This window comes from Urocitellus parryii, chromosome 5 (assembly GCF_045843805.1).
Source record: "Urocitellus parryii isolate mUroPar1 chromosome 5, mUroPar1.hap1, whole genome shotgun sequence".
Taxonomy (NCBI): Eukaryota; Metazoa; Chordata; class Mammalia; order Rodentia; family Sciuridae; genus Urocitellus; species Urocitellus parryii.
In genome coordinates this window covers 183,830,651-183,850,749 of record NC_135535.1, presented here as the reverse complement: position 1 = coordinate 183,850,749, position 20,099 = coordinate 183,830,651, and the positions used below count along the sequence as shown (strand labels likewise).

At 36.3% G+C, this 20,099-nt stretch overlaps 1 protein-coding gene across 3 annotated transcripts in view; it reads left to right on the top strand.

Annotated features, from left to right (window-relative positions):
- Positions 1-1,221: 1,221 nt before the first annotated feature.
- The window catches only part of Chuk (component of inhibitor of nuclear factor kappa B kinase complex), a 44,494-nt gene continuing 25,616 nt past the window's right edge, over positions 1,222-20,099 (top strand). For all 3 annotated transcript variants that reach the window (XM_026394765.2, XM_026394763.2, XM_026394764.2), the window contains exons 1-8: positions 1,222-1,389; positions 6,195-6,289; positions 14,104-14,218; positions 15,270-15,339; positions 16,335-16,423; positions 19,253-19,342; positions 19,476-19,600; positions 19,772-19,879. In XM_026394765.2, coding sequence (XP_026250550.1) covers positions 1,285-1,389; positions 6,195-6,289; positions 14,104-14,218; positions 15,270-15,339; positions 16,335-16,423; positions 19,253-19,342; positions 19,476-19,600; positions 19,772-19,879 — 797 coding nt within the window. In that variant the 5' untranslated portion in view covers positions 1,222-1,284. The remainder of the gene's footprint in view (positions 1,390-6,194; positions 6,290-14,103; positions 14,219-15,269; positions 15,340-16,334; positions 16,424-19,252; positions 19,343-19,475; positions 19,601-19,771; positions 19,880-20,099) is intronic.

Below are 20,099 nucleotides of genomic sequence, written 5' to 3'. Positions count from 1 at the left end.
TGTTCTGATAATGGGAATGTTTTTAAAAGTGAATTATAGGAACCAACCTGATTTCTGCAAAAATGACCACTTTAAAGTCAGTGATCATCAATATCCTGACTGGGGTCCCAGCTCTTCTGAATAAGACTTTATGGGGTTGACTTATGAAGACTGGAAACACTCTAGCACCACTAGGCTGTATACACAACAAAGGAGAGGCCTTCATAGTGTCATGACAGTCTGCACCATAATCTTCTTTATGGTCTACCCAGCTTTAAGGGAAGTGTTCTGAGAGATTCTATTTTATTCCAGTTCCATGTAAACTGCCCAAGTATGGAAACCAGCATCTCCCATACCAACTGTGATGGATATTCCACATCAGCTTGCTATGTATCATGCGGTGTTCAACATTCTGGTTGCACTGACATTTCTTTTGAGAATTTGATTTCCTGTTTCTTATACCAGTAAATTGAGATCCCTAGTTTCCCTGAAGCAGATGACTGAACTCAAATGAAGAACAGAGCTGGTTCCCCTATGCAATCTGCCACTTAGAAGTACTTCCTGTTGCACCAAGGGCATTCCTAAAGCTTGTCTTTGCAGAAACAATTCCCACAATGAGCCATCACTGTGGCAAACCCATAACGGAAGGACTTCCTGACAGCAAGCTCCGTGAGACATTTAGGGAAGTTCACAAAGTCCGGAAGAACATTCTTTACTCCGGAATAACGTCACACATTTGAGTTGTTTGGGATTATAGGGGAGCTCCTGCAACTGGCGTATAGAAAGTTATTAAGTCTAACGCATCAATCAGTGGACCTTTTAGCACAGTATTCTTTGGATTCCGCACTATACAATCATTGGTAGCATTTGCCAGTGCCGGCTCAGCGGGTGATGGGATTGGAGAATAGATGGCAGGTATTTAAATAAAGGAGAAATGTACATAGGGGTGGAGACAATGCGAAGTCTAGAAAATACGGAAGAGACTTGTTTGGGATGTGACTTGAAGGGAATGTAGGGTCTAAACAGATCCTATACTTTTGAGTCTAGAACACAAGTGGGTCCTCTCGACTAGGAAAAATGCCCAGGACACTAAAGAGGGCCAACTGGAAGGGCCCTGCCAATCTCCGCACGCTTTAGCCAGCAGGGCACCCCTGGTATCCAGGCATAGCTGGGGCGGAGCTTTTCCCGCGGCAGTTACCGGAAGTGACGCATAGGTCTCGCGAGGAGAAAGACGCGCGAGCCTCGGCGGCCCGGAACCGGCCTTGGAACGTCTGCGGAGCCTGAGGCCGCTTGCCCTCCCGCCCCATGGAGCGGCCCCCGGGGCTGCGGCCGGGCGCGGGCGGGCCCTGGGAGATGCGGGAGCGGCTTGGCACCGGCGGCTTCGGAAATGTTTGTCTGTACCAGCATCGGGTGAGGCGGGGCTCTAGAGGGAGTGGCGGTGGTTTTGTCATAGCGTCTGTGGAGCTCAGGGCTGTCAATGTGTGAGATTGTCGGTGAGACCTTGGCCAGTATTTGTGAGCCAGGGTTTGTGAGTGTGAGATACTGTGCTTTTGAGCCTGGGTGACTGAGTCCAAGGTTGTTATCTGAGGTTCTGGGGCAATGTGGCGAGCTAGAGCCATTAGGAAGAACTTTGCTCTGAGTGTCAAGATGTGACCGGCTGTTTCGTGAGTGTGACAAATGCTTATGTGTCTGTATGTGAATGTAGAGTCTCAGGGCGTGTGAGGCAGATGAACGTCAGAGTGTGTATATGTGAGCATGAATGGGTGAAAAAGTGGGACTGGGGGCAGGCTGCCTGTTGCAGTGTGTGTGTGTGTGTGTGTGCGTGTGCGCGCGTGCATGTGCATGCCAGTGGTTGAAAGCTGTACTAGCAGTGGAGACTGCAATACAAGGAAGGCTTCCTGTGAGTCTAGAGTTAAACTTTTGGAAGCCATTGGTAGACTTTGGAATCGTGCATTCCAGGTTGGGAAAGGTATGAGGGTAAGCTGGTGAAAATGGTTATGGTCCCAAAGAGAAGAGAGATTGAAAGCAGGGAGGAGGGAGACACTATTCTGTGGGAGACAGCTAACATTAGAGTCAGGAAATATACTTTGACTTAATTGAAAATGTTTAACCATTGTAACAGCAGTTAATCATGTTTGAGTCTCATTTGATGTATCAATAAAAGTTATGAACCCTTTCCTCAGAAAAAAAATGCAAAGAGGCACATCTGCACAACTTGATGCATGACCACTTGAAGGGTTTGTGCTTTCCTGAAGTACATTTTAGGTTAATAGATCCTGAACTAATAATGTGTGCAGTATAGCTTTTGCTTTATCTGTAAAACGGGTGTGATGACATTTATACATCCTGGGTCTGTTTAAAAGTTAAATATAATAGTAATATATGTAAAGCTAAATATTTGGCCCATGGAAACATTCATCGGTTGGTTCTTGATGCTGCTTTATTGTTGATTTTAATACTTTTCATAATCATTAACTGACCTTTAAAAGGAAATGTCCAAGTAAAAATTGTGTTCTAGGAAAATTCACTTTGTAAAGGATAAATTTGATTGGAAAAACATGGGATAAGGTTGGCAGTTAAGGTACTACTAAAATGCTTCTATTTGGTTTACAAATAGAGAAGTGAATCCAAAAGAGAGATTATAATTTTTTTTTTAAGGAACATGGGTGTGGGTAGAGACTCCCATTTGGGGTAGGCTGAAGAGGAGATAGAAGTCCATATTGGGAGAATAGGCATGTTTTTGAGGCAATTAGAATGACAAAACTGAGGAAACTTTGTGAAGCAGGTTTCAAGATCAAGTATAGGAGGCAATCTTGGAGAAAGACTGGAAGGACTAAGGCATTAAATACTGTTTCAGTAAAGTAGTAGATTTAAGGAATATAGTGCACTCAAAAGAAAATTAATTTTAAAAAGGAGAGACATATACTTCAAATATAATGTTACATGTGTTATCTAAGTATGCCCATCAGCCTGGTCATAAGGGAAAAAAGTATGCTTGCTGACATGTTTTGGTGACTGCTTCTCCTGGCCCCTGGCTGAGAATGGATGGACAAATTTATCATTTTTTAAAAATTATTGTGGTAAAGAATACTTAACATAAAATTTATCATTTTAACCATTTCAAGTGTATAGTTCAGTAGCATTAAGTACTTCACATTGATGTGCATCCATTACATCATCATCCATTTCCAGAACCTTTTTACCTTCCCAGACTGAAACTTCATACCCATTAAACAATAACTCCCCATTTTCCCCTTACCCAGCCCCTGGCAACAACATTCTACTTTTCATCTCTATGAAATCCATCACTTTTTAAATGGAAGAGATTTGGGCTCCCTAAACTCTTAGAAATCTCTCAGGGCCTTTCCAATTGATCAGAGTGCTCTTCCCTCAAACTAGGACATTTGACAACAGACCTGTAGTAAGGAGAAAAGCAATAATCTGTAAGACTTGGAAACAGGATCCTTTCTCTTCTAAGCTTGACTTAGGGTTTGCATTTACAGCTTTCAGTATACTCATCTTTTAGTGGAAACTATGTCCAAGATTTCATCCATACCTGTCAAAGCTCCAGGAGGAATAAGAAAGGATAGGAGATGGTTTATTTAGGTAATTACTGTACTGGGTGCTGATAGTTTCAAGATCAACAAGGAGATTTCAAGTCTAATGAGAGAGATGGTCATAGAAACAAAGTACAATGTGGTACCTTATATAATGAGAATATTTACAAATGAATGAGGAACAAAAGAATTGAGGAACCAAAGAATTCTTCCTAGGGAACAGGATAGCATTTCTCAAAGTATGCTTGGAAAATCTAATTCCATGGGATACTTTGAAGAAAGGATACAGAAAAAAGATAAAGGATACAGTGGGTGGGAATACAGCTCAGTGATAGAGCACTTGTGCAGCATGTGTAGGGCCCTGGGATTTGATGCCTAGCAACGCAGGGAGAAAAATGAAAGAAAGAAAGAAAAGAAAGGAACGGTTGTTGACCCTCCATGAATACTTCATTCATAGATTCAACCATCCACAGATTAAAAATATTTGAGAAAAAAATGCATTCATACTGAACACATGTGGACATTTTTCTTGTCCCTATTACCCAAATAATACAATATAGCAGCTACATAGGATTTACATTGTATTAGGTTTCATAAGTAATCTAGAGATGATTTAAAGTATACAGGAGGATGTACATAGGTTATACACAAATACTATGTTTTTTTATATACTACATTCTACAGATTTTGGTATCCTTTGGACTCCTGGAACCAATCTTTCACACATGGAGGATGACTTTGCTTTGTTTAAATACATTGGGTAAATGCAATATTTCTTTGAGTTTCAAAATCAAATTAGCATATTAAAAGCTCCAAAAATTAAAGAAACAATTTTGGATTAGTATTTTCTAATTTTTTATTATAAAAATATATATAGTGTAAAATTTAGTTTAACCATTTTTAAGAGTATAGTTCTCATATGCCAAATAAAAATGTCTAGAGTAAAAAAAAAAAAAAAGTATAGTTCTGTTGTATTAAGTACATTTATATTGTATTACCATCACTGCTATCCCTCACAATATTCCAAGTTTTTTTTTTTTTTTAAATATAGTTTCTGTCTTGTGCTGCCTTAACTGGTCTTGAACCATGATCCTCTTGCCTCAGATTCCCAAGTAGCTCAGACTAGAGGTGCACACCACTGTGCTCACTTATTCCACTTGTTGTTTCAAAGTTGGTTTTGATTTGTACATTTTGGGGGGTACCAGGGATTGAACCCAGTGGTACTTAACCACTGAGCCATATCCATGCCCTCCCCCCCACTGCCTTATTTATTTATTTATTTATTTTTGTAATTTTGAGACAAGGTCTTGCTAAGCTGCTTAGGGCCTCGCTAAGTTGCCGAGGCTGGCCTTAAACTCGTGATCCTCCTGCTTCAGCCTCCAAAGACACTTGGATTACAGGTGTGTGCTACCATACCTGGCTATTCCAGTTTTTTTTAAACACAGAAGTTTTTTTTCTTCTTCTTCTTTTTGGCTCAGCATGTATAAACTTTCCAAAGAATATTTTTTGTGAAGAGGTAGAATTTCACTGATTAGGTGAACTACAAATTGAGGAGTTGAAAGATCTTATGTGGTGGGCTCTTCTTGAAATAAAATAACTTCCTGCCTTATTCATAAGAAAATTCAGGGCTTAATGTTGTTCATGGCTGTGCCAGATAGTGTTCATGGTAGAAAAACTTTACCACCAGGTCCCTGCTTATAATGAAAGGTGGAAGGAAATGAGTATTGTGGTTAGGCTGACTTATAATGTGTCCTATTTCCTTTCTTCTTTCTCTACACATTATCAGCTATCATGTTAGCCTTTTCCCCCTACCAAGCTCCCAATTCAGACTGTCCCATCCAAGCTATGTCTTGCTTCCCTGCCTTTAAAGTTTTTCTATCTTCCTAGTCCCTGGGAGTTCTCTCTATTCATGCACACCTTATAGTACAACTCAGAGATTACAGATTTGGGGAGTTTTTTGAACTCTTCTCACAATATCTGAAACATATTGTAACATGTTTGGCCCTGATTGCTGATTCTGGGTTATATTATTAGTGTTACCACAGTATGATGAGGTCAGACTATTTCCTTTAATGTACAATACAAGGGGCTTAATTTCAGTCAGAATTGGCTAAGTTATTTATAAGCAAGAGATTTTCAGTTTATTTTATAGGCATGGAAACAGAAGTTTAATCATTATTAGGATATTTTCCCATGTCTTTTGAAATGCACAGATTAGGATCTAATTTTGGAGTTTTTGTTCATTAGGCTTAGTCATGTTAAAACTGTTTCTTTCTATTTTGAGACCAGGGAGCTCTCAATTATCCTGTTTATCCCAGAGTTGTCTTGACTGAGGTCAGAAAAAGGGTTTGTTGGAGAGACAGTATCCTTGTATTTTTCTAGCAGTATGTATGAGACTGTATCCTGAAAAGACCTATCATAGGATCAGCCTCAATTTTTGTTTATGTGCTGTAATGTATTTGAGAGTCTGAAAGCATTGATTAGTAAGTAGTCTCATGGTTTATCTCACCAAAGTGTTGGCTCAATGGAGCTGTGAATGTAATATGTTTAATTAGTGAAGTTAAAAAGAGTGTTGTTTCCCTGGGTTGGCATTTCTTTGATACAGACAAATCTTCACAAGAACCTAATTTATTTTGACTGTTATTTTTTATTTTCCAGGATCTTGATCACAAAATAGCAATTAAGTCTTGCCGCCTAGAACTAAGTACAAAAAACAGAGAACGGTGGTGCCATGAAATCCAGATCATGAAGAAGTAAGTGTACTCAATGATTTCTATTTCTTCATTCTGCAGCCCAATCATTGTTATTATAAGGAAGGAGGCTAAGGATCTACTCTTCTCAGGATCTTTTTGGGAACACATTTTTCTCTCTGTCATTAAATATATGTATTCTATTTCAGACAATAGTATGTTATGATTAAGAAAGCTTAAGTTTAAAAAGTAAGTTAGGTATCAGATTGAGCTCTCTGAAGGTAGAGTTTTTTTCTTTTGGGCCTTGGGCAATGCTCATATATTAACTTTCACTGTCCTCATTTCTTTTATACCTACTTTTGTTAAATAGTATATGTATTGCTTTGTAAAAAAAAAAAATTATCCCCAAATTTAGTGATTTAAAACTATAAACATTTAGTATTTTCAGTTTCTGTGGCTTAGCTCTGTGGTTGTAGGTCAGGATCTGTCCTGAGAGACCTCAAAATGTTGACTGGAGCTGTATCATCCAAAGGCTTGACTAGGGCTGAAGTAATTGCTGCCAAGCTCACTTATGTAACTATTGGCCAGAAGCATCAATTTCTTACCGTAGGCCTCTCCATAGGGAAGAATTAACATCGTCCTAACATGGCAACTAACTTCTCTAGAGCAAGTGCTCAGTGAGAGAGAACAAAATGAAAGTTGGCATATCTTTTATGAAATCTCCTTGGAAGTTACAGTTTATTCTTTCCACTGCATTGTTTGTTAGAAATGAGTCACTAAGGATAGTATATATATAAGGAGAGGAGAATTAAGCTCTTAAAGGGAAAAGTGGACATATTTTAAACTTCTCCAGGTAGTGTGCTTTAGATCATTCCAATAGTTATCACCATAACCCTGGATTTAGGTATTATCCATATATTTTTAAATTTTTTATTCTAATTTGTTATATATGACAGCAGAATTCATTACAATTCATATTACACATATAGAGCACAATTTTTCATATCTCTAATTGTACACAAAGTAGAGTCACACCATTTGTTCTTCATATGTGTACTTAGGGTAATGATGACCACCTCACTCCACCGTCTTTTCTACCCTCATGCCCCCACCTTTCCTCTTCCACCCCTTTGCCCTATCTAGAGTTTTTCTAATCCTCCCATACTCCTCCTCCCAACTCACTAAGAATCAGCCTCCTTATAACAGAGAAAACATTCAGCATTTGTTTTTTTGGGATTGGTTAGCTTTACTTAGCATTATATTCCCCACCTCTGTCCATTTACCTGCAAATGTCACAATTTTATTCTCTTTTATTGCTGACTAATATTCCATTGTGTGTGTATATATACCACAGTTTCTTTATTCATTCATCTACTGAAGGGCTTCTAGGTTGGTTCCACAGTTTAGCTATTGTGAATTGTGCTGCAGTAAACATTGATGTGGCTGTGCTCCTGTAGTATGCTGTTTTTAAGTCCTTTGGGTATAGACTGAGGAGTGGAATAGTTGGGTGAAATGGTGGTTCCATTCCCAGTTTCCCAAGGAATCTCCATACTGCTTTTCATTTTGGCTGCACCATTTTGCAGTCCAGTCCCACCAGCAATGTATGAGTGTGCCTTTTTTCCCAACATCCTCGCCAACTGTTGTTTGTATTCTTAATAGCTGCCATTCTGACTGGAGTGAGATGAAATCTTAAGAGTAGTTTTGATTTGCGTTTCTCTAATAGCTAGAAGTGTTGAACATTTTTTCATAAATTTGTTGATTGATTGTATATCACATTCTGAGAAGTGTCTGTTCAGTTCCTTGGCCATTTATTAATTGGGTTATTTGTTATTTTGGTGTTTAGCTTTTTGAGTTTTTTTAATACCCTAGAGATTAGTGCTTGATCTGATGTGTAAGTGGTAAAAATTTGCTCCCAAGCTGTGGGCTCTCTGTTCACTTCACTGATTGTTTCTTTTACTGAAAAGAAGCTTTTTAGTTTGAATCCATCCCATTTAATGATTCTTGATTTAAAATCTTGCACTATAGGAGTCTTATTAAGGAAGTAGGGGCCTAATTCAATATGATGGAGATTTAGACCTACTGTTTCTTCTATTACACAAAGGTATCTGGTTTAATTCCTAGGTCCTTGATCCACTTTGAGTTCAGTTTTGTGCATGGTGAGAGATAGGGGTTTAATTTCATTTTGTTGCATATGGATTTCCAGTTTTCCCAGCACCATTTGTTGGAGAGGCTATCTTTTCTCCAATGTGTGTTTTTTGATGCCTTTGTCTAATATAAGATAACTGTAATTATGTGGGTTAGTCTCTGTGTCCTCTATTCTGTACCATTGGTCTACCAGTCTGTTTTGGTGCCAGTACTATGCTGTTTTTGTTACTATTGGTCTGATGATGCCACCTGCTTCAGTCTTTTTGCTAAGGATTGCTTTTGCTATTCTGGGTCTCTTATTTTTCCAGATGAATTTCAGACTGCTTTTTCTATTTCTATGAGGAATGTCATTGGAATTTAGATTGAATTTACATTAAATCTGTATGATGCTTTTGGTAGTATGGTCATTTTGACAATATTAATTCTGCCTATCTAAGAACAAGGGAGATCTTTCCATCTTCTAAGGTCTTCTTTAATTTCATTCTTTAGCATTCTGTAGTTTTTGTTATAGAGGTCTTTGACCTCTTTTCTTAGGTTGAGTCCCAAGTATTTGGGGTTTTTTGTTTATTTGTTTGGGTTTTTTTTTTAGGCTGTTGTAAATGGGGTAGTTTTCCTTGTTTCCCTTTCACGGGATTTGTCACTGATATACAAAAATTCCTTGATTTATGGGTGTTGATTTTGTATCCTGCTACTTTGCTGAATTCATTTACTAGTTCTAGAAGTTTTCTGGTGGAATTTTTTGGATCTTCTAGGTATAGAATCGATTGTTAGCAAATAGTACTAATTTGAGTTCTTCTTTTCTTATCTGAATCCCTTTAATTTCTTGCATCTAATTGCTCTGGCCAGTGTTTCAAGAACTATGTTAAATAGAAGTGGTGAAAGAGGGCATCTCTGTCTTGTTCCACTTTTTAAAGGGAATGTTTTTAATTTTTCTCCATTTAGAATGATGTTAGTCTGGGGCTTCACAATGTCAAGATATGTACCTGTTATCCTTAGTTTTTCTAGAGTTCTGAACATGAAGGGGTGTTGTATTTTGTCAAATGATTTTTCTGCATCTATTGAGCTGATCATATGGTTCTTATCTTTAGGTCTTTTGATGTGATGAATTACATTTATTGATTTCTATATGTTGAACCAACCTTGCATCCCTGGGATGAACCCCACTTGATCGTGGTGCACTACTTTTTGATATTTTTTTGTGTTAAATTTGCCAGAATTTTATTAAAAATCTTTACATCTATGTTCATAAGAGATATTAGTCTGAAGTTTTCTTTCTTTGATATGTCTTTGCCTAGTTTTGGAATCAGGGTGATATTGGCCTCATAGAATGAGTTTGGAAGTGCTCCCTCTTTTTCTGTTCCTGAAATAAATTGAAGAGTATTGGTATTAGTTCTTCTTTAAAGGTCTTGTAGAACTCAGCTGTTTATCCATCTGTTCCCTCGCTTTTTAGTAGGCTTCTGATGGCATCTTCTGTTTCATTGCTTGAAATTGATCTGATTAAATTGTACATATCATCCTGATTCAATTTGGGGAAATCATATGACTCTAGAAATTTGTCAATGTCTTAGATGTTTTCTATTTTATTGGAATAAAAGTTTTCAAAATAATTTCTAATTATCTTCTATATTTCTGTAGTGTCTGTTGTGATATTTCCTTTTTCATCATGTATGTTAGTAATTTGAGTTTTCTGTCTCTTCTTCAATAGCATGGCTAAGGATTTGTGAATTTTATTTATTTTTCTAAAGAATCAACTTTTTGTTTTGTCAATTTTTTCACTTGTTTCTTTTGTTTCAATTTCATTGATTTCAGCTCTGATTTTAATTTTTTCCTGTTTTCTACTGCTTTTTGTGTTAATTTGTTCTTTTTCTAGGGCTTTGAGATGTAAAGTTAAGTAATTTATTTGTTGACTTTTTCTTCTTTTAAAGAATGAACTCCATGCAATGAACTTTCCTCTTAAGAACTGCCTTCATTGTGTCCCAGAGATTTCTATACATTGCATCTGTTCTCATTCTAAGAATTTTTTAATCGCCTCCTTGATGTCTTTTGCAACCCATTGTTCATTCAGTAGCATATTATTTAGTCTCCAGGTGATGGAGTAGTTTTTATTTTATTGATTTCTAATTTCATTACATTATGATTTGAAAGAATGCAGGGTAATATCTCTACTTTTTTATATTTGCTAAGAGTTGCTTTGTGGCATAGTATATGGTCTATTTTAGAGAAGAATCCATGTGCTGCTGAGAAGTAAGTGTATTTTCCATTCATTGAAAGATGAAATATTCTGTATATGTCAGTTAAGTTATATTCATTTTTCAGTTCTGTAGTTTTTTTGTTCAGCTTTTGTTTGGATGATCTGTCTAGTGGTGAAAGAGGTATGTTAAAGTCCCCCAGAATTATTGTGTTGTGGTCTGTTTGACTCTTGCATTTGAGAAGAATTTGATTAACATAGATGCTTCACTGTTTGGGGCATATAAATTTATTATTGTTACGGCTTGTTAATGAATGGTTCCCTTAAGCAGTATGACATATCTTTCTTTATGCCTTTTGATTAACTTTGGCTTGAAGTCTACTTTATTTGATATGAGGATGGAAACCCCTGCTTGCTTCCGCAGTCTATGTGAGTGGTATGATTTCCCCCCACCTTTCACCTTCATTCTGTGGATGTCTTTTCCTATGAGATGAATCTGTTGTAGATAGCATGTTGTTGGGTCTTTATTTATTTTTTTAATCCAATCTGCCAGTCTGTGTCTTTTGATTTGTGAGTTTAGGCCATTAACATTCAGGGTTATTATGGTCTAATAATATGGTCTAATCTGTTGGTGATGCTTTCATTTGAACTTTTAATTTGGTTTATTGTTTCTTTCATTTCAAGGATTTCTGTTTGGTTTTTTTTTAGAACCTCTATCTCCCTATTGAAGTAATCTTTTGCTTCCTGTATTTGTGTAACTCTTTGTCAAAATGATCTTTTGCTTCATGTATTTACTCATACTTTAGTTTACAGAACATTTTAGTTATGTACATCCTGAACTCCTTCTCTGTCATTTCTTTTATTGTGCTGGCCATGAATTCTAATAATGTGATATCTTGATTTGTTTGGGGCACTTTCTTCCTTTGTCTTTTCATATTGCTTGTGTGTCTTTCCTGCTACCTCTGTGGATCCCAGGTGTTACTGTTTTACCCTATAGGCTTATAGTGCCCCTGTAGGGTTCCAGTACCTCTCCTTTGAGGTGAAGGACAATGTTAACAGCTCCCAATATAAACAATATACACCCTAAAAGTAAACATTTGCTATTAAGACATTTATAGTTTGGTCACAATGTACAGAAATGGTGAATTCAAGTATTATCTACAATATACTCAGTAGGTTTGTAAAAGGGTTTACAGTTTCTGATGGTGGACAAAGAACCGGGGTGAGGAGTAGGATGATATGCTGAGGAGGTAGGAGGTGAGGATATAGAGTTCTTATATCTTAGAAAGTGTGAAAGAGAAATCTAAAGAGGAAGATTAGTAGCAGAAGAGAGAGGAAGTAATTTGGGTAGACAAGTAAGTGAGAAGACAGTAGAGTACCTAAAACAAACACACATAAATATTAAGAAAAATAAAAAATGTTAAAATAGTAAAAATTGGTGGGAGAAAAAAACATGAACAAACAAAGAATATACAACACGTCTGTAATATACTATTCAGACATCCCAGTCCTCAAAATCCTAATTCATGCAAAAGTACTTGGTTTCACATATACTGGGGATGTGAGAGCAGGAGAATAGAGAGGGAGAAGAAAAAAAATCTTGAAGGAAGAAACAGGGATTATTTTGGTTTTCGATCAGTGTCTTTCCTGCTTCCCTTCTCATCTAGTAGGTGGGGGTTGTCTTTTGTTAGCTGGAGTCTCCACTGTCAGGATGGTGAAGGTAACCAGGGTGGGAGGGTTGGTCCTGGTTGGATGATCCCTGGAAGTGGGGTGGGTGACCTGCCAATCCCCAAAGGGAGACTACACCTCAAGGATCTCTTTTTGGGCCTACTTGTGTGATGTGAGGACCTGGTCCTTCTTCTTTTCTCACCTGAAGATCTCCAAGTTCCTGGTCTCTGTGTTAGTCTCTAAACTGGATCACACTCACCCTCTCCTTTACTACTTCCTAATGAGGGACCTTTCTCTTCCAGGCTCTTGAGTGTGGTGCTTTGGGTGCACTCTGTACTTGCTGATAACTGTTTTGTGTTGGGCATTCACTGTGCCAGGTTAGCCGATGCTGGGGAGAGCGGGGAGTTAGAAACTGGCCAGCTGGAGTTCCAAACTGGGAGTTGCCCCCACTAAAGATGGTGATGAAGGTCCCAAGATGGAAGTGGTTGCTTTCAGGGATGGGGTGTCAGATCGGGTGGGGGGAGCCAGGTGATGGCATTGGATGATCAGTTCAGAGAGGAGCTCCGTGACTTGCAGTGTGTCTGTCTGCTAACTTCATAGCCCGTGTGAAGTTCTTGAGTGCAGGCAGGCTACTGTGCGTATGGGACTATCATTGCTGCTGCAGAGTCCCAAGATAGAGGTGATGGGGGAGCCCCACATTGGTAGATGGGGTCCACACAGGAATGGCGGCTGGAGTTCCAGTGTGTGGGAAGCTGCCGGGTGTCCTGCATGGGAGTGGCGTTTGTGATTTCTGCTCGGGTGGGTGGCCAAAAGTTTTTCGAGGGTGCTGATGTTGATGTTCCCACTCGGGTACCTGGTAGTCCTGGGTGAACAGTTGCGAGACCTACTCTGATGCTGAGCCCTGGAGCCCTGGACCGCATGGTGGCCATGATTCTTGCGCCCACTCACAGAGAAGCAGTATTCTCACTACTTGAGCCCCAGGTCACAGAGCAACACAGAATGCTGCCTCCCTCTGGCCCACCATCTTGGATCCCTAATATCTTATCCATGTTTTATAGATGAGGAAGTTGAACTCCGTGTAGTCACACTAGTGGTATTCTGAATTTGAAACAAGTATTTTCTGACTAGTGTTTTGCTTATTTCATTTTTATGATTTTCAAAATTGGCTATGTGGCAAAATCACCAGGAATGCTTAATAATACGAATTCTTAAGCTTACATATGGAGATTTTATTTCTTTAGGTCCTAAGACAGGAATCCATACTGGTTTTGGAATCCATTGCATGATGATGATGAAAGGAATGGTGATAAATAAATTTTTTTTTAAAAGCCAATGGAAGACATTGTGATTCTGAATTTACTGAAAGTCTTGTGTTTGTGCACAGATTTAGAAATGTAAGGAAATATGCCCAAATTTATTAGTATTTATTTTTGGGTGACACTGTAAGTGATTATGGGAAAGGCAGTATGAAATAGGCCTTGGAGCCTGAACTGCCAGATTTTGAGTCCTTATTGAGAACTTGCTATGTAATCTTACATTACTTAACCAATTTGTGCTTCAATTTTTCTTCTGTGTGATAAAAATTTTAATACATCTACTTTTATTAGGATTATTTTGACAAGCAAATGAATTAATTATATGTAAAGTGCTTACTGCTTGACACACATAAATCTAATAATAACAGTGATAGTATCTTCATGTATATTTTTTCTCCTAAAGATTACTAATTTTTAATTACATAAATCATAAATTAGAATTTTATAAACAATGCCAGTCTTCCTTCCTTATGTCATTCCCATCTCTAATTACCACTTCAAATCTAGTTCCTATTCATTGGAAAAATTGTTTTGATTTTAGTATTTTTCCTTTCTTTTAGGTTGAACCATCCCAATGTTGTAAAGGCCTGTGATGTTCCTGAGGAATTGAATTTTTTAATAAATGATGTACCTCTTCTAGCAATGGAATACTGTTCTGGAGGAGATCTTCGGAAGGTAGTATGGATATTTTGAGATGATGATATTGTAAGTCACAAATTTGAGGATTGTTTGAATCATATCCAATATGGTAATCTAGAATAAGGAACAGAGAACTATGGCCTGTTACCTGTTTTGTAAATAAAATTTACTGGAACCATGCTCATGTCTATGGCTTCTTTCTTGCAGCTGCAGAATTTTAAGTAGTTGTGACAGAAACCATATGGCTTGCAACAACTAAAGTGCTTACTATCTGTCCCTTTACAGAAAATATTTGCTCACTCTAGGTTTAGAACATGGATTTTTTTATTTGTTGTTGTTCTTTTTATACATAACAGTAGAGTGTATTTTGACATACATAAATGGAGTATAACTTATTCTAATTAGGATTCCATTCTTGTGTTTGAAGATGATATGGAGTTACACTGGTCATGTATTCATATGAACATAGAAAGGTTGTATCTGATTCATTCTACTGTCTTTACTATGCCTATCCCCTCTCCCTTCCTTTCATTCCCCTTTGTCTAGTCCAATGAACTTCTATAGAACATGAATTTTTGTTGTTGTTTGCAAGATGAGACTATGTCAGTAGTGTTAGTGTTAAATGTTTAAAGTGCTTATTATAAAAGTATTTTTTCTATTACAATCTTTATTTCCTATCTCATTTTAAATATGTCCTTATGAATATATATACGTGTGTGTGTGTGTGTGTGTATATATGATATACATACATACATACACACACACTCTCATGGGAGAGAGTGTGTGTGTGTGTGTGTGTGTGTGTGTATATGAGAGAGAGAGAGAGAGAGAGAGACACACACACATTTGTCAATCTTTTTCAATTTTACATACTTTTGGACCTTTATCTTTACTTTAATGAGCCTTGTCCACATAAATGAAACATATCCTTACTATGTTTGATGATTTTTTTCCCTTCTTTCACTTTCTTTATCATGTCTTATTTTCTCATTTCAATATTCTCTTCAGAGTATGTTGACTAATATGTGTTGCTGTTGTTGCCCAGCAATTTGCAGTACACAATTTTAGACTTTTTTTTTTTTTAAAGCTACTCAACAAACCAGAAAATTGTTGTGGACTTAAAGAAAGCCAAATACTTTCTTTACTGAGTGATATAGGTATGTAATCAATATTAAAATATCATTGTAATTTAGTACCTCTGGGTCCATAAAAGATTATGTATACTGCTTTGGAATTAAGAATTGCTGATACACTATACAAAACATATGGCTTTTTTTTTTTTTTAAAGAGAGAGTGAGAGAGGAGAGAGAGAGAGAGAGAGAGAATTTTTAATATTTATTTTTTAGTTCTCGGCAGACACAACATCTTTGTTGGTATGTGGTGCTGAGGATCGAACCTGGGCAGCACGCATACCAGGCGAGCGTGCTACCGCTTGAGCCACATCCCCAGCAACATATGGCTTTTTAATGTCTATAAGAATTTGTCAAAAAACTGTTACTATTAGTACTAAATTAAAACTAGGATATTTTGTTACTATTGTTAAAGAATCTTTTCTTGGCTCATAGATGTTCTAATTGCTGACAAAATATTGTGTGAAATGACCTTATTCATTTTTACTGCCTCCATTCCCAATTGACATAGTAATTTTGTTCACAGTGGAATTGCAACTCTTTGGGAACTATATATCCTCAAGTTAGTCTTAGATTGAAATTCTCTGTTTAATCAGAATTACTCCTGAAAAATCCCTAAAATAATAGTACCTATGCTATTAGAGGAAGTACAAAAGCCAAGATTAAGTTTTCTATATGTTTTGGTTTTGCTTCTTTTCCTAGGCCAGGGAGACCAAAGTCTAGGTGAAAAGGGTGACTTAGGTGGGAGAAAGGGCCATGCAGGTTGTAGGAATTTTCTCAATTGATTATTTCATTTCTTTTAATGTTAATTTTAATAAGTTAAATGAGCACATATTATAATTTATTATGATTAAATCATTTGTTTAATGTGTCTGTATTTTCTGTGGAAAAAAATCTGAAGTGCTCTGATACAGCTATGATGGTGCATATAATTTTGAACATCAGATCAGAGCTGTGTGAAGTTTTTTTTTTTTAACTCAGTATTTTCTCTTACTTTAAAATACATTCTAAACTTTATTTAGGGTCTGGGATCCGATATTTGCATGAAAACAAAATTATACATCGAGATCTAAAACCTGAAAATATAGTTCTTCAGGATGTTGGTGGAAAGGTAGGTGAAATCTGAAGAAATGTTCCATGATTTGCATACAGTCTCCTTTATGTAGTTAATCTTTGAACTTTAGTGTCCTTGCTGTTTACCCATAGCACTCTATACTTTTACTATTTCAGTCCTTACCACACTAAACTGTAGTTTTGTGGTTATTTTTTTTTTCCTCCTCTGTTAAACAGTGGTTTCAAAGAAGGAGGTGCACCTGTCTTGTTGATGCCTGTTTTTCTAGCAGAGATAGTTGGTAGAGACTGTATAATTTATTAATTCTCATCACTGTTTTATTCTTGAGAAGCACATCCAAAACACATATATATATATCCTAGTCTGCTTTACTTTAAGAAAAAAAAGTATTTATTTTTAAAAAAACTCATCTCCTTTCCACAGATCCTAAATTCTGTATTTAAATTTTAAAACTAAAAAAAAAAAAAAAAAAAGAGTCAAAGAAAAAAGTAAAACCTTGGTTTCCCCGATTCTTAAATGAGTCATCTTGAGAAGATCCAGAAATTGTGTATTGACTCCTATAATGTTTCATTTTCCTCAGAATAATTTGAACAGTTTTCTTGTTTCAAGCATCCAAATTACATTTGCGTAAAGACTTAAAGCTATGAATACGAACCTTGCATTGGTTTTTTGTTTGTTTGTTTTTGGTACTTGCCTTTTTTTTTTTTTTTTCTTCTTTGATATGGGGTCTTGCTTAGTTACTTAGAGCCTTGCTAAGTTGCTGAGTCTGGCCTCAAACTTGCAGTCCTCCTGCCTCAGCCTCACTAATCACTGGGATTACAAGCATGCACCACTTCACCTGGCCTTGTTTTTTTTTTTTTTTTCAATTTTGGCTTTTATTTATTATTTTTTTCTGTAGTTTTTGGATGTCCAAACAAGCATTTAAAAGAAATCTTTAATTTCTTTTAAAAAATTTGCTGCTATAAATTACAATTTTGTATGTAGATGACTTTATTTTATTTATTTCATCATTTCATTGGTGATTTATAATTATACATAATAATGGGGTTCATGGTTTCATATATAAATTACATTTGTGATTAGAAATCAGAAAATTATAAGAGGAGAAATGTTGATTACAAATTTCCTTGTTGTTCTTAAGATCTTGAAATAAGTTAATATATCTAACAAAAAGACTGGTAAAAATACCTGCTCTCTTCTTTATATGTGTAAACAAAGGAAACTCCATGGGGATGGCAACAGTACTGCTCTCACATTAAAAGAATGCCTTGAGTATGCATTTATGACTGATGATAAGAGCACTCATATTTTTCTTTTTTTTGTTCCAGGGATTGAACCCAGGAGTTTTCTAACCTCTGAGCCACATCCCCAGCCCTTTGTATTTTTTATTTAGAGACAGGGTCTCACTAAGTTGCTTAGGGCCTTGCTAAATTGCTGAGGTTGGCTTTGAACTCCTGATCCTCCTGCCTTAGTCTCCCTAGCCACTGGGATTACAGGCATGTTACCACCACACCTGGCCCACATCAATTTTATACAAACTCTAAAGTATCCATATCAGAAATGTTCTAGCCACAATTCTTTCTCATATTCTATTAAAAAGTACCCCTCAATTAGACAAATAATTACATTCAGCTAATTCTTTCAAATGTCAGCCATGCAGAAGTTTAAATAGTCTCTAAAATTAAAAAAAAAAAGTCTTTAAACAAACAAACAAAAAATGTATGACTTTAAAAAAAAAAGCAAAGAAAGGAACTTTATCTACTGTCTTACTGATAGGTATAGAAAATATTATTCTTGTGTTAAATACTTTCACACCAGGACATATTTAACACAAAATAAACCATTGTTACATCTCTTACGTTTTGAGCAGAATTTTACAATTTATGAATTATTTCAATGGATATTTTATGATGTAATTACTTTACTTTTTTTTTATATTTCTACAACACTTTATTTTACTGCATTTTTCCTGACTCAGTCTACTGTTCAGCATCATGATTTTCCCTCCTCTACTGACCTTGATATTTTAAACATTTTTCTCTTCTCTTAATTTTTTGTGCATTACAAAAGGAACGTCAAAAAGTTAGAAATCATAGATACTCAAATGACTTCACCTGGCCTTATTAACCTTGCATTGGATTATGTTAATATATGTAGATCACAATTGGTCCATTGATGGAACTTTGATTATACTTCTTCTCAAAGGAGCCTTTCATGTATGCTTAATTATCTCTGTGGTTTTGTTTTGTTTTGTTGTAGCTAAAAACTTAAGGACATTTTTGAATTTAGGTAGGTGTTGAGTTACATTTAAGGTACTCTACAGTCATGTGATGCTTCTTCAAGTTTGAAAATCACCCTTATTTTTGCTTAATGGACAAATCTTATTCTTAACATGCCAAAATAAAAATTATTAGCCAATCTGTATTTAATTTTTCACTATGTATCAGGCATTGTATTAATTTTTAATTTTATTTATTTATTTATTTTTAGTTATACATGGGCACAATATCTTTATTTTGTTTATTTATTTTTAAGTGATGCTGAAGATTGATACCCAGTGCCTCATACATGCGAGGCAAGTGCTCTGTCACTGAGCCACAACCCCAGCCCTGTATTAATTTTTTTATTATGACTATTTTATTAAGTCCTAATAAATCTGTGAAATAGAGCCAGTTAGAATCTAATTATATAAGAAACTGAGAAGTTAAATAACTTGATCAAGATCACATGGCTAGTTAAGTGGTGGAGCTCAGACCTAAAATATATTTGTATTATTTCAGATTGCAAGGTCATTACCACCACCATCTCCACAGCCTAAGGATATTATTGTCTTTCCCTTTCAAATATTTCAACCATTTTCTTTTGCAGGTAATACATAAAATAATTGATCTAGGATATGCCAAAGATGTTGATCAAGGAAGTCTCTGTACATCTTTTGTGGGAACACTGCAGTATCTGGTGAGATATGTACTATATCTTTGAATTTAAATATATAAAATTCCTATTCTTATTTCTGAAGGTCATGAATACAGTAGTACAAAAATAACTTCCCCTTACAGTTTTGGCATTTAAAGCATTTTCTCTTTTTAAGGCCCCAGAGCTCTTTGAGAATAAGCCTTACACAGCCACGGTTGATTATTGGAGCTTTGGGACCATGGTGTTTGAATGTATTGCTGGATATAGGCCTTTTTTGCATCATCTGCAGCCATTTACCTGGTAAGACATGGATGAGAACTTTGTCATATTTAATGGGAATGGAAATTTTTTGGTTGTTTCCTACTTTTGTTATTGGTATCGTTGCTTTTTAATTGCAGAATTGAATAAAATAAGTGGCAAGAAATAGTAAAAGAGTCAGGTTGTCAGCTGAGGTATCTTTTGTTTTTATAGGCATGAGAAGATTAAGAAGAAGGATTCAAAGTGTATATTTGCATGTGAAGAGATGACAGGGGAAGTTCGATTTAGTAGCCATTTACCTCAACCAAATAGCCTTTGTAGGTAAGTGTACTTTATTTGAGGAGGTGTGCCTCAGTTTCTCCAGGGTTGTAAAAGAACAGTAGTGTAGTTGTTTGTTTCAAGTAGTGTTATCCAGTAGAACTTTCTGTCAAGGTAAATATTCCATATTAGTTTTAGCCACGTGAGGCTTATTGAGCTTTTGAGCACTTGCAAGATGGCTAGGGGCTGTGGGAGTAGAGCTCAGTGTTAGAGTACTTTTTTA